The sequence below is a fragment of the Nothoprocta perdicaria genome, unplaced genomic scaffold (assembly GCF_003342845.1).
Source record: "Nothoprocta perdicaria isolate Ctin4 unplaced genomic scaffold, notPer1 scaffold_42, whole genome shotgun sequence".
In the NCBI taxonomy this organism is placed as follows: domain Eukaryota; kingdom Metazoa; phylum Chordata; class Aves; order Tinamiformes; family Tinamidae; genus Nothoprocta; species Nothoprocta perdicaria.
Window position 1 is genome coordinate 1,176,240 of NW_020455666.1, and position 12,184 is coordinate 1,188,423.

Sequence of the window (12,184 nt, forward strand, 5' to 3'; positions counted from 1 at the left end):
AGGAGCCTGCAGCAGCTCAGTCATTTTTGGAAGCCTTTGAGGAAAGCTTAGTGGATTCTTCAGATTATAGCTAATGGCTTAAGTGAATGCARAGCAAATCAGGAATTAAAGGAATTACGCGTTGCAGTAATTGAGGAGCTGTGACCAAGATCTTTGCCTTGCCTACTCTAGGTTTGGATTTATCATTGGGAGCTGACTTTGTCAGAAACAATCCGTCTTATGTATAACATATTTGGGATAGACCTAAGTTCTGTTCTAAGACTTTGCTTATAAAACTCAACTGTTCAGGTCTATTGTACAATGTTACTGCACAGGGGTTAGAGTAATGAAACATAATCCACTGATGCCTCTACAGTTTGGGCAGTTAAGTTGTCTCTTGGGGCTGTCTCACAGCCAGAACACAGCTGGTTTTGAACTTTAAATTCTTTAAGTCCACAGAGGCTCCGAATTTTAGATCTGTTGCTTTGGAGATCAGATTATTCATCCAGGAAACGGGTACAATTCACCCTTGATCATGGTAATGCTAATTGCATTTCAAGATGAATAAATTCTTCAAAAAATCTGCTGCTGTKGGGTCCCTTGGCTTTTGCCTGTGTTAATCTGCAAGTTAGGGCACTTTGTTGGTGAAATTTCTGCCTCTAAGTGCAACTGATCAAAATAAACCTTTTTGGATGATTTTACTCACTTATGTTTAGCAGTAGCCTGTTGGCCTCCTTCAATGGCAACTCCATTATAGAAACAATTGTTTTTCTAATGTAAAAATCTATGCAAATGACACTATTTCATTTTTTTCAAATGTGTACAGTCCTTCACCTTGAACTTCACAGTTTGGTTTGCGGTTTAATTTCATRAAGATTTCTTGGAGCTTTCCACAAACAAACCTGCTACACAAGGTTCTGCAGAACAAGGTTAGTCGTAAAGCCTTGGGGTCAGATAAAGCAGTCCCGGTTTCTGCCTCTCTGAAGTGTGGAGCTGTGGTTTGGAGCAGGCCCATGAGGTGCTGCTCACCACTTCCCACCTGCGAATGGAGAGAATTCCTCAGTATTCCAAGAAGGTGCAGAGGAAAATGTGGTGATGCTGGAAAAATATCAGCATCCCTGCAAACTGCTCTGGCTTAAACCAGTTAGAGGCCCCTTTTTGTCCCCCGTAGTTAGATATCAGTGCACGAAGGCTGAGCCACACCAGCATGGGGAAAGGCGCCGCTTCCTTGGTAATGCAAGGACAATGATGCAAGTCGTGTGTTTGATAAGCTCTACCTATTTCTTCCAACGAGTTTCATGAACATCAAATTCCCAGCGTATCCAATTGCCCATCTAGGCTCTGAACCAGCAGCAGGGGAGCAGGCTTGATAATTCCTTCCTGCATCACATGGCAGCATCGTACTCGGACCCGACGTGGAATTAGACATGCCAATGACAAAAAAGCTGAGAGAAACACTTGTTAATCTCTTATTCTTATCAGCCAACTTTGATTTTTTTTTTATTCCTTATAACTTATTAAAGGAAGAAAACATCAAAAAACATCAAAAATCAATCAGGATTGTCACCTGGCCTCTGCACCAGCAGTTGCAGAGCATGGTCCGTGAGGAGGGTACAGCTAGCCCTGGTTTTGCCAGCACTTGTGGCTTGGTCTCTTTAATCTCTTACTATAAGGCACCCCTGGGCACTTGCAGCCTTGTAACCCTCAGAAGCCAAAAGACGTGATGCTTTTTCCCAGCTTTCCCAGAAGAGTGAGTCTGTTGCTCTCTGTCGACATGGACAAATGGGCAGCCCCCACAGAGGCCGTGCGCTGCGCACGAAATCATACATCTTGCCTCTGTAAATTTAGCAAAAATTGCTTAAACAAAAGATCTCATGAGCAGGAAATTGCCCAAGCGAGGCAGGGCTGCACACGCTTCTCTGGCGGGGGCTCGCACTCGTCTCCAAACATGGCTCGTAGCTTTTTTTATCCTTATGGAAAAGGTTCAGTATTTTTTCCTAGCAGAATTCAACTCTGAATGTTTATGTGTTCATGGAAGAAATGCCAGGTTTTAATAGACAAGGTGCTTGAGATGGCAATGACTGCAGCWGTGAGCGGGGGCGAAGCCAGCCGGGCTGCGGTGCCGAGCGTCCCTGCGGCCTCCTGGCACCCCTGGCACTCGAGGGCTGTCCCGGGCAAGGGCTCTGCGAGGTGGCACCATCGTCCCAGCAGCCGGCGGGTGTTTGGGAGCTGAACCTGCAGCTCAACACRGCTAAGGGCAGAGCCAGCCCCTACGCTGCTCTTAAGAACAGTAACTGCACGAGCCTGGYCAAACACGTGTTGGGCAGGAGGTGGCTTAGGCCCTGCTCGCCTACCTGCTCAGGGCGGTTCTTTGCCTGCTGTGTCAGCAGATGTACGTGAGTTTTGCCCRTACGTTTCTCTCGCGATGAAGTTTGTCTCTTCAGGCAGCCTCTCTCACGTGCGCCGTTTATTTCTAGCGACAAAGCAAATCCCCCAGTTTCGCTCTTAGTGCAGCCCTGGCTGCTTCCCCTTTGCATTTTGGACAACCAGCTACAGAGCTCGCTGACGAGTCTCAGGGTGTCTCACACGTGAATTCATTTTAGCAGGTATCGTTTTCCCGAGTTGCATATGGCAGGTTTTGCCAAACACCTGCGTATCTGAGGTGCCCCAAAAGAGACAGAGCTTCCTTGGCTGACTTTGTGGGCCTCAAAAGCATCGCGCCGGTGCCCGTGCACTTAACTCCTCTAGCTGCTCTGCTGCAGAAGTTACTGAGGGAATAGTCTGATTTATTCACGGTTAGAAGGTGCTGGACAAAACACTAGCAGGAACAGTCATCCCAAACGTTTTGTCTCTGAGCCATAAGCGCTTGATCGATGTGTTTGCCCATGAGAAACCCCATCCCTCTGCGGAGGAGTGATCCGTCTATGAGAGGGGACTGGGAAGAGGGGAAGCGCAGCAGTAATGCCCGTTTCTTCCAACCTGCTCCAAGCCCTTCCCAGGTCCTTGCCTGCACGTTGGACTGATGGTTTCTACATTGCCCTGAGCAGGGAGCATTGCCAGATGCTCTTGTCACCTAGTAATTCAGAGACAGCCGGTGCTTCACCTCGTTACTGCTGTCCAGAAGTGCTCCAAGAGCTGCCAGGTCGGGTGTTGCACTGGAATGGGTGTTTGCATGAACTTTTTGGCCTGCAGCAGAGGCAAAGGAGGCTCCTGCAGAGCCTGCTGGGCTCCTCAGGAGAAGCAGCTTCACCTCTGCTGCGTGCGGAGGGTTCACTGAAGACATGAACCCAAGCGGCTCCCAATGGTCCCACCTTGCCAAGCTGCCAGCTAGCGAYGAATGCCGAGCTCTTGCGAGCCAGGACGTTCAGCGGAGGCACCGCTCCGCTCCCTCGCAGCCACAGCACAAGGGGCCGAGCTGTCCCGCGGGCTGATACCTCCCACGCTGGCCGCAGCGGCCGGAGCTGCTTCCCGCTCGCGCAGGGTAYGGAGCAGGGCTTGCTGGTCTGTGCTCTGCGGGATGGAGGAGGAGATGGAGCACGACTAAGAGCACGGGTACGTAAAGCGCTGCTTACATTATATATACTTTAGCCCACATATCTYTGTGTGTATGGGGGGGGGAGACTCTGCAAAAATATACTATTGCAGTACTATATGCTGCAAAAATAATACTATTTATGCAAACACAGGAGTAGSTTCCTCGCCTGGTTTTATTTATGCATCTTCATGTACTGATCATGTCTCAAAAATAAMACGGAACCGCATTGCCCAGGAGGGGATTTGCTAGTACAAGAAGCCGTCTTTAGGCTGCTCCATACAGCCAGTCCTCCGGGCAGCACCAGGGGGAAAAGTCCCTGCAAAAACTGTCAATGATAAATTCATAATTGTTCAAAATGGTCAAAGGGAGAAATGCAATTGCAAACCATACMTAGGCTGGCACGTCTCCTTTTAATCATGTTTTGAGGATTTTGTACTCTAAAAACAATATGAAAATGCTCCTTGGGGTGAGGGGAATTCATGGCGCTGTCAGCAAGGTGTGGGGAAACAGGATTTGGGGGGAAACAGGATGCATTTTGCTGCTGCTGCCGTTGCACCTGCAGAATGCAGTGCTGCTCTTGGTGAGGAGCCCCAATTCCAAACACATGGCAAACGCTCCCCGAAGAGCAGGTCTGCATGAAAGGACGCGCTTATATCAGTGCTGTGACGTACGGGACACGCYGCACAGCTCACATTGCTGCTGCGAGCACCGGGGGAGGCAATTGGGGGGTACCTTTTGTCTGAGATGTTTTGAACACGTGCTGAAATGGAATTAAATTCACCCCTCCYGAGCTCCCGAGGGCTGAGTGTGCCCCTTGGATTTGCCTCCAGTTCAGCACACAGTTAACCTCTTTTCATTCCAATTAGCTGAAAACTTAGGATTTCCTTCCTTCTGTTTTGAACTGATATGTAAGAGGAAATCCGTAGATGTTCCTGTTTTGAGCCGACCTTTGACTAAGGGGTTCGGCTTGTGTGTTTAAAAAAAGAATAGAAAGAAAGAAAAAGGTGGGAGCGCCTCAGACCGCGCACCAGAAGCAGCAGAACCGCTCGGGAGGGCTTCACAGCTCAGGGGCACAGTGCGAAGATGCTCACCCCCTGCTCGCTTGTAACCTCCGGTTTGTCTTGGATGTGATTCCTAGCAGGCGGGCTCATCCCACAGACGCTGCAGCCCGCGGTGGAAAGGTCCTGCTGGAGAAGCTGTGGAAATGCCTCGTCCCGGGCTGCTGGTTTTCTTCCTGGCGGCGTGTTTGGCTCCGGCGGCCGAGGGCCAGGGCCAGAGGGTGAGTGTGGAGCTCGGGGCGGCTGCGGGGAAAGAACAGTCTGCATTGCCGTTTAGTTAGGCGGGGAATAGCGCCTAGTGCAGTTCAACTTGAAGAGTGTAATGCACCGTTTCGACTCGTGAGCCCTGGGTGGCCGGGGCTCTTTGGTGACAGATATGACGGCGGCTTCGTATCTGCCTGTCTTCTGCCATCGCCCTCGTGGTTTCCTGCTGCTGGAGGAGCGAGCCAGCCTACGGAATCAGAGTCTGGCAAGCAYTTGGAAATCTAGGGCTCGCTAGTCTATGGAAGCGCTGTCTCTTCTTCACAGCCTTGGAGAAGGGGCAGATGATGGTGGTTTTAATTCTCTGGAGGTGGCGTGTTTTAATCACCTGGAAGCAGAGGCGGGCTCCGTTGCGCTAACGCGTTGCGGGGCAGGGGCTTCAGCTGGTTTAGGGAGAGTTTTGGTCTTTTGGAGGCACTGTGTGTCTGCCAGCCCTCTAAGTGATGTCTGTAGTCCCCGAGGGCTTGGCACTGAAACAGTTAAGGGCCAGGTAATGACTGCAACCAGGCTCCAAGCCCACTCACAGGCAGGAAACTTTCTGAATCACCTCTGGAGCAGTTAATTCAGTCCCTAAGCGCAAGTTGCTTTGGAGCTGATTCCACAAAGGCTCTTTGGGTGGAGAGAAAAGGAGCATTTAAAGGCATATAATGGGAGCGCAGGGCAAAGCAAGGGCCTGCTGGAGTTGTCCCTAGCATTTCAGGGGACAGAGAGCACCCCAGGGTGGCAGCGGATGCGGGAAGCAGCGGATTGCCAAAGTCCTAGTGAGGGTCTCCAGGTGAACCTGGATTTAGGCAATCTCTGAGCTAGCTGCTCCATCCTTGCACAGAAATGTTGCCTTTCTGGACAAGTCCAAACGCTTCTGCATCCAGCAGCCACCCATCTGCTCAACCAAGAGGCTGCAGAGACCTCGGCGAGGTGCTGCAGGGCCCTAGCACCTCGAGCGGGCGTCTGTGCCCTGCTTTGTGCCCTGGGAACCCTCATCCTCAGATAAGAGCAGCTCCCAAAACCGGCTCCCAGGGTGGCCGGCGCTGAGCTTTGCCCTCCCAGCGTGTTTTCCCTTCTCCAAGTGTTCTCCTGCAGAAGGGTTTGTGTTAAGGCTTAAGAGAAAAACATAAGGGGAGGAATGAGGAGTCTTAGATTAATCCTTAAAAATAAAACAAAAAAACAGCCCAGGCTTTTGAGCTGGAGGAAGAAGAGGAGCACGGCCACGYGTGAAGGGGGAACAGCCCTGCCTGGGGGCTTGCAGAAGCCAAGCAGCTCCATGCCGCTTTTCCAGGAAGCAAAGCTTTCCGGACAGGGGCTGTTGCATCAGTTCCCTCACTCTCATGAGAAGGGACACACTTCTTTATTTTCCTTTTTTTTTTTTTTTTTTAATCTTCCATAGCTGTTTTCTTCCCCTTTTCTCCCTCCTACTGCTGCTGACACAGCATATTTCCATGTAAAAAGGGGAAGGTGTTACCAGAAAGGAGCCTAAACCTCATGAAGTCTCCTGGGAAGACGGGGTAGGGGGAATTGCACAAAAACTGTCTTGTTTTGTGCTGAGGATGAGTTGCAAATAACTAAAGCCAACAGGGAGGAGCAGCCCTTCTCCTCCCACCATGTCCACCATGGACAGAAGACTCAGGTGGAGGAAGGAGAAGATAAATTGAATAAGTTGACGCCTTCATCCACCAAAACGGGACACATTTAATGGCCTGACTGCATCTGGCAGCCAACAACTCCTGAGGCTTGGGAGTGAGGAGGAGATGGACAGTTTTGGTGTGGGGAAGTGTGTCCTGCTGCTTGTATAGCCCTTTTCTTAAAGATTGGGAATCTCGGGATCCCAGTGAAGGTCCATGATGTCTTTCTAACAGTGCTTACCTCATGGCTCATGGCAGAGCTTCCACCTCTGTATTTCTTTGTCAGGATCTTCCCCCCCTCTTTTTCCAAGGCATGGTGTCAGKGAGGATTAAGGCTGGGATTTGACACGAAGCTGGTGCATCTTGGATGTATTTTGAGCTGGTCATAATGCAGAGAGGAGCGTTCTGGACATCGGAGGAGGTGGAGACAACTGTGGGGTGAGGACGGGCCTCTCCCGACACAGGAGCAGGGCAGTTGGAGCTCAGCCAAGAAGGAAGGACTGGAATGCCATCATGGATGTGGAGTCCCCAAGTGCAGGGAGGCTGCTGGCCCATGGCCCTAAAGCTGGGCCAGCTGGCGGCAGGACCCCGACCGTCCCGCGCGCTCTCGGTGAACGTCCCTGTGAGGAGACACCACGCTGCTGGATTCGCCAGGCAGCGCTGCCTGCGTGGACAGCAGGAGATGGTTCCGTGAGGATGGGAAAACACTCCACAGCTGCTGGCAGAGGCGGCGCGGCCGCTGCTCCGGAAGCGGCTCCCAGAGGCATCCCCGGGATCCGGGGGTTATCTCCCAGGAGGTTTTCCTGACAGGCGCTGCTGGGAGTGCCTTCCTGAGTGGCCGATAGCCGGTGGGAAGCAGCAGGATTCCTCCCCTCCAGGAATATGCTGGTGTGTGCATGTGCTTAAGGGCAGAGAAAGCTGAGCTGAGCGGAGGTGGTCGGTGGGAGCCTAAAATAGGGACTTCTGGGCGATGCCCCCTGAGCTGTGCTGTTCAGGATAGGCCTAAAAACTCCCAGTCAAGGCCTCTACCCAAAACTTCATCGAATATTTGTATTTTCAGAAAATAAGCAGCCTGGGACAGCTCAGGTTGGCTGGGTTTGCTCTCCATSGGGAACCTGAGGAGATGAGCCCAACTCATGCTGCTTGGCAAACAGTGCCRAGGCTCCCCTGCCCTTGCTGTCTTCAAGAGTTTTGGGACCTCTTTGTGGTCAAATCATGAGCTTTAACCACCGGCCAGCAGGCAGGGATGAGTCTTCTCTCTGTGGCTATATTTTCCTCATCTGTTCCAGCTGCTTTTCATTTGAGGAACCAGTGTTGGAGGGAGCAGATATGGACAAACCCTGTGAGGAAGTCTGAGCCCCGAGAGGGAAATTTTTCTGAACCAACCTCTTCATTTCTTCAGCCCCACAGACCAGCAGTGCAATCATCATTGAAATGAACTGTGTCCCTGGCACGGAAGAGATGGTGGTTCTGGGTCCTCTGCTTAGGGCTTGTTCTCACGTGCTGCTACGGGATGCTTGCAGAAGACAGGCTTAAATTAATGGAGCGGGATTAGGGTAGTTTTAGAAATGGGAATGGTGGGGAAAAGGGGGAAGGAGAAGGGAAAATGACGGCAAAGATCTCTCCTGCTAATGTCACAGGGTTCCTTGCAGCAAAACAAATCCAAAAATGAGTTTGGACCTGACAGGAAAACAGCAATGATCATCATTTGCAGAGAAAAATCAAAGCTGGTCTTTATTTTAACAGAGATGCTGAAGGCTGACCAGATGAATGACCAAGTAATTTTTTTTTTTTTCTGTTCTACTTTTTCTTTTTTCAGTTAAAATCCATGCGATGCAACGTCAGGACGACGTTCACCTCCAATACAGAGTGCACCGCTTGTGCTGCAGCACCGCGAGCGTTTTGTCCACGGGGCTGGCTAAAGACCACGCAGGGATTAGGTGTGAGGAACTGCAGGTAAGAGGCTTCTTCCCCCATTTACGTGGAGGTTTTGTTGCAGCTGGTGACGTGAGGAGCAACGTGTGCCTGCCAGGGAATGCAGAGCTTCATTGCACACATTGCAACCCAGGCTTTTCTGGTGCGGGCTTGTGGAATGCTCCGAGGTGGGACCACGCTCCGAGGTGGGACCGCGCTCCTCTTGCAACGCAACAGCAGCCAAGATGCATTTTAAGGAATAGATTCCCAGTGGGAGGATAGAGCATCCCTGGGAGAGCTCCCACGGAAGGGAGAATCTCCATCGTCAGGAGTTTTCAGGCATAACTTTTGCCCAGGCAGAGCCTGACTAATTTGCTGGTGTTAGTCCCAATCTGAGGGGAAAAATGGACCAGAGGTCTCTAGGAGTCCCTGACATTCCCTCTCCTCGGGACTTCCATGATTTTATGGAGCAGCTTTCTGTAGAATTAGGGGAGCAAATGATGCTCTAGATCCTTACTCCATGACGATCTTGTTCCATGATAAATGACAACAAGTCCCCACACCTTTGGTGCATATATGCACACACAAACACACACACACACATCTCTTTGATGATATGCATGTTTTATCTGTGCTATCCAAAAACCTCAAGGAACTCCGTGGGTGTTTATTCCTCAAGCCTCCAGCTGTGACAAGGAATAAAGTATTTCACAGGAGCAGCAGCTGCCCCTTTTTTCTGACGTACCTGAAAGAAAAGTGACTTGAGCACTGCTCTTAGTGGAAGTGTGGCAGGTCTGGATGAGCTGAGGCAGGAATGTGGAGAACTCTAATGATGCAGGAGGGTTTATTTCAGGTGCATAAAAAGGGATGCATGAGCCCTAATCTTGTTATTTTTGTCTCCTTGCCATCCCATGGGGTTTTTTGCTAGGTATAASGTTTTGTGTGCATAGAGCAAGCTGCACAATAATTGCTTTCACCTTCCCCGAACAACCTGAGCTAGTTAATCCTGCTGCAGCAACTAAACAGAAGTTTACCTTGCATAGGAACTTGTTGCAAATCCAGCATTTGGTAGTGAATTATTAGGGAAAGAATATAATTATATTTCCCCCTATATGTCCTCACARCTTCCAGGTATAATCTCCTGAACTTTTAACCTTCCTAGTTTTTCTTAAGAGAGTTGCTTGTTCTGGTGCTATTTGTTCTTTTATTTTTTTTCCTTTTTTTCTTTCCTTTTCTTTCCTGCTCATCTCTTCAGCTGGATGCATTTCTATAGCTTGGCTCTAAYAGGAAAGGGATGAGGGAAAACTGAACTTGCCAAGAAGTTTTCAAGACAAAACACTATGGATTATTGTTAGCATATCTATTCAGTAGTGAATCAATATGTAGCTCTATTGCCTACTGTCTTAAGTGCTTTACTATTCTGTGGAAACACTTTGAAAATAGGTCTAGCAGTAATCTTGGCAGCAATCACAGGTATGTATAGGAGGTGAATGAAACCAAAACGGGCAACACTACCTACCTGAGAGAAGTCCCACATTCCTTTTGAAAAGGAAGTTGTGCCAGAAATGAAGTATGGGAATAATGTGAGTGCCACCCAGCTTGTCTGAGTGTTTTGCTGCCGCTGTTGGGGCAGGGGTGGTTGTACAGAGACAGGAGTAGAGGTATCCCACACCAGGACATGCATACATGCAGAACAGTGGGTAAAGGTGGTTGGTGGGTGAAGGGCTGAAATGGAAAAAAGCCCCAAAAGCCCAAAGCTTGTGCTGTAAACACAAATCTTGCATTGCTCTTTTCAAGGTACACTGTCAAGTTAGGAGAAAACACGCTTTCCCTGCCGGGGTGCCATCACGTGTGTAAGAAGGAAATTGAGGAGAAAAAGTGCTGCCCRGGATTCTGGGGTACGGAGTGCCATGGTAAGTATATGCTGCGGTACAGAGAGCTCTAGCTATGGAATAGGTCAAAACAATTTTAACGTAAGGCATTAGATGGGTACTGAGATGATTATTTTTCACTATTCCCTTTCCTGAATACTCACAACCTCTTCCTTATCTAGCTAGGAGGGTCAAAAGATACTCAGGAAAGAACATTTTTGCTCGTTAACTATTGGAAAATCAGTGAGGGAGTCGGACTGGACAGTCAGAACACATTATTTTGGGAGAGCCTGCAGAAAGAGGAGGTGGAAAGGGGAGAGAGTGCTGATTTTTACAAGCAATTACAAGTGTGATCTTGCCTGGCCTGTCTTTGATCCCCAGAGTGCCCGGGTGGCTCTGACAATCCCTGCAGTGGCCATGGGACGTGCCTGGATGGTATAGAGCGAAACGGGACCTGCATCTGCAAGGTCGGTGCGCGAGTTGCTCTGAGGGCAACATGCTTTTGCCGGGGGAGCATCACAGAAAATCAGACGTGGGGAGGGATTTTAAGCAATGACAACGTTTGGACAATGCAGCAATATAGAAAAAATGGCATCAGGTACATTTTGCATCTCTTCCAGGAGCAGTACAGTGGTTTTGCCTGCCAGAATTGTCGAGATGAAAATCGTTTTGGCCCAGACTGTCAGTCAGGTAAGGATGAGCAATTCAGATGAAACCATTTTCCTTGCTGTCCTCTTCACAAATCAATATACACAATGCAACTTCTCAGTTGTTTTATTTTATGATGCAATTTACGGCCAGTGCAGCTTCACTGCTATCGAAGCCCCTGCCATCTCCTTGCCTGGTTCCCTTGTGCCATGTAGATGCATGAGCTGTAGCTCCACGAGCTGGGATCTCAATGCAAGAGCTCACAGAATGGCACCAAAGCGAGGATGACAAGTGCGCTCCTTCATTGCTGTAGGACTGCAGGTGTCTAGGAGGAAGGGGAAGCTGAAACACATCTGAGAAGCTTGTCCAGATTTTGCATTCAAGACTGCTCATAGAGGGCAACCCTTCCTCTCCAGCCTGAAGCTTGCAGCAAGCTCTCTGCAAGCTCCAGCTGGCACAGCTACACCTGCAGAACGAAATAAGTGTCCTGGGGGAACACTTGGTGGGATTATTGGTGGGAAATGAGGGTGAGAAGGCCCAGGGCACTTGGTCAGTGTGTAACCAGAGTCCTACCCACTGCCTGGTAGCTCTAAAAGTCGGGGTTGTCTGGATGTCCTTTGCAGCGTGTGACTGTGTGCATGGGGAGTGTGACAGCGGCGTCACTGGGAATGGAAGCTGCACATGCTACGGAGGCTACACCGGGCCCCGGTGCGACCAAGGTAAATACAGTGCTAACTAAATGGGGCTTTTGAGCTAAGTAATGAAATGGGCTTGGGTGTGTGGACGTGGCAGAGGGCTTGGGAAGATGATCGGAGTGCAGGAGAACTGGGCAGAGGGACAAGCTGGGAGTCTCCAAAGTGAGAATGGCCAAGAGCTCCTTGAGCCTCTGTTCTTGCTCTGCTCTTGCTCTCCCTGCTCAGAGGGGTTCTCTTTGCTCTTTCTTTCCAGAACTTCCCCTCTGCCAAGGCGTGCTGTGCGAGGCCAACAGGCAGTGCGTGGTGAAGGATAACGCAGCCACGTGTGACTGCAAGCCGGGCTACAGGAAAACAGGGAGCTCTTGCCAAGGTGACAAACGTCCCTGTGACCCTAGAAGGCCCTCCCTTTGAAAAAATATTCTGCAGCTCTGCGTGGATACGATGACTGGAATTGCAGTCGTCGACTTAACTGTGGAGGCTTCAGGACCTGATTTTTGGGACCCCTTTAATAGGAATCCCATAGCACTTGCCCKTAGGCATGCACTGAATAACCATGATGGTGGGACACTGGTGGGTCCATGCTAGATTAGATAATGCATAAAGG

At 50.0% G+C, this 12,184-nt stretch overlaps 1 protein-coding gene across 1 annotated transcript in view; it reads left to right on the plus strand.

Annotated features, from left to right (window-relative positions):
- Window positions 1–3,316: 3,316 nt before the first annotated feature.
- STAB1 (stabilin 1) overlaps window positions 3,317–12,184 on the plus strand; it is a 44,609-nt gene continuing 35,741 nt past the window's right edge. Inside the window, exons 1-8 of the mRNA XM_026046120.1 lie at window positions 3,317–3,460; window positions 4,653–4,793; window positions 8,272–8,408; window positions 10,164–10,279; window positions 10,619–10,704; window positions 10,858–10,927; window positions 11,509–11,604; window positions 11,834–11,950. Of these exons, the coding sequence (XP_025901905.1) occupies window positions 3,317–3,460; window positions 4,653–4,793; window positions 8,272–8,408; window positions 10,164–10,279; window positions 10,619–10,704; window positions 10,858–10,927; window positions 11,509–11,604; window positions 11,834–11,950 (907 nt within the window). The remainder of the gene's footprint in view (window positions 3,461–4,652; window positions 4,794–8,271; window positions 8,409–10,163; window positions 10,280–10,618; window positions 10,705–10,857; window positions 10,928–11,508; window positions 11,605–11,833; window positions 11,951–12,184) is intronic.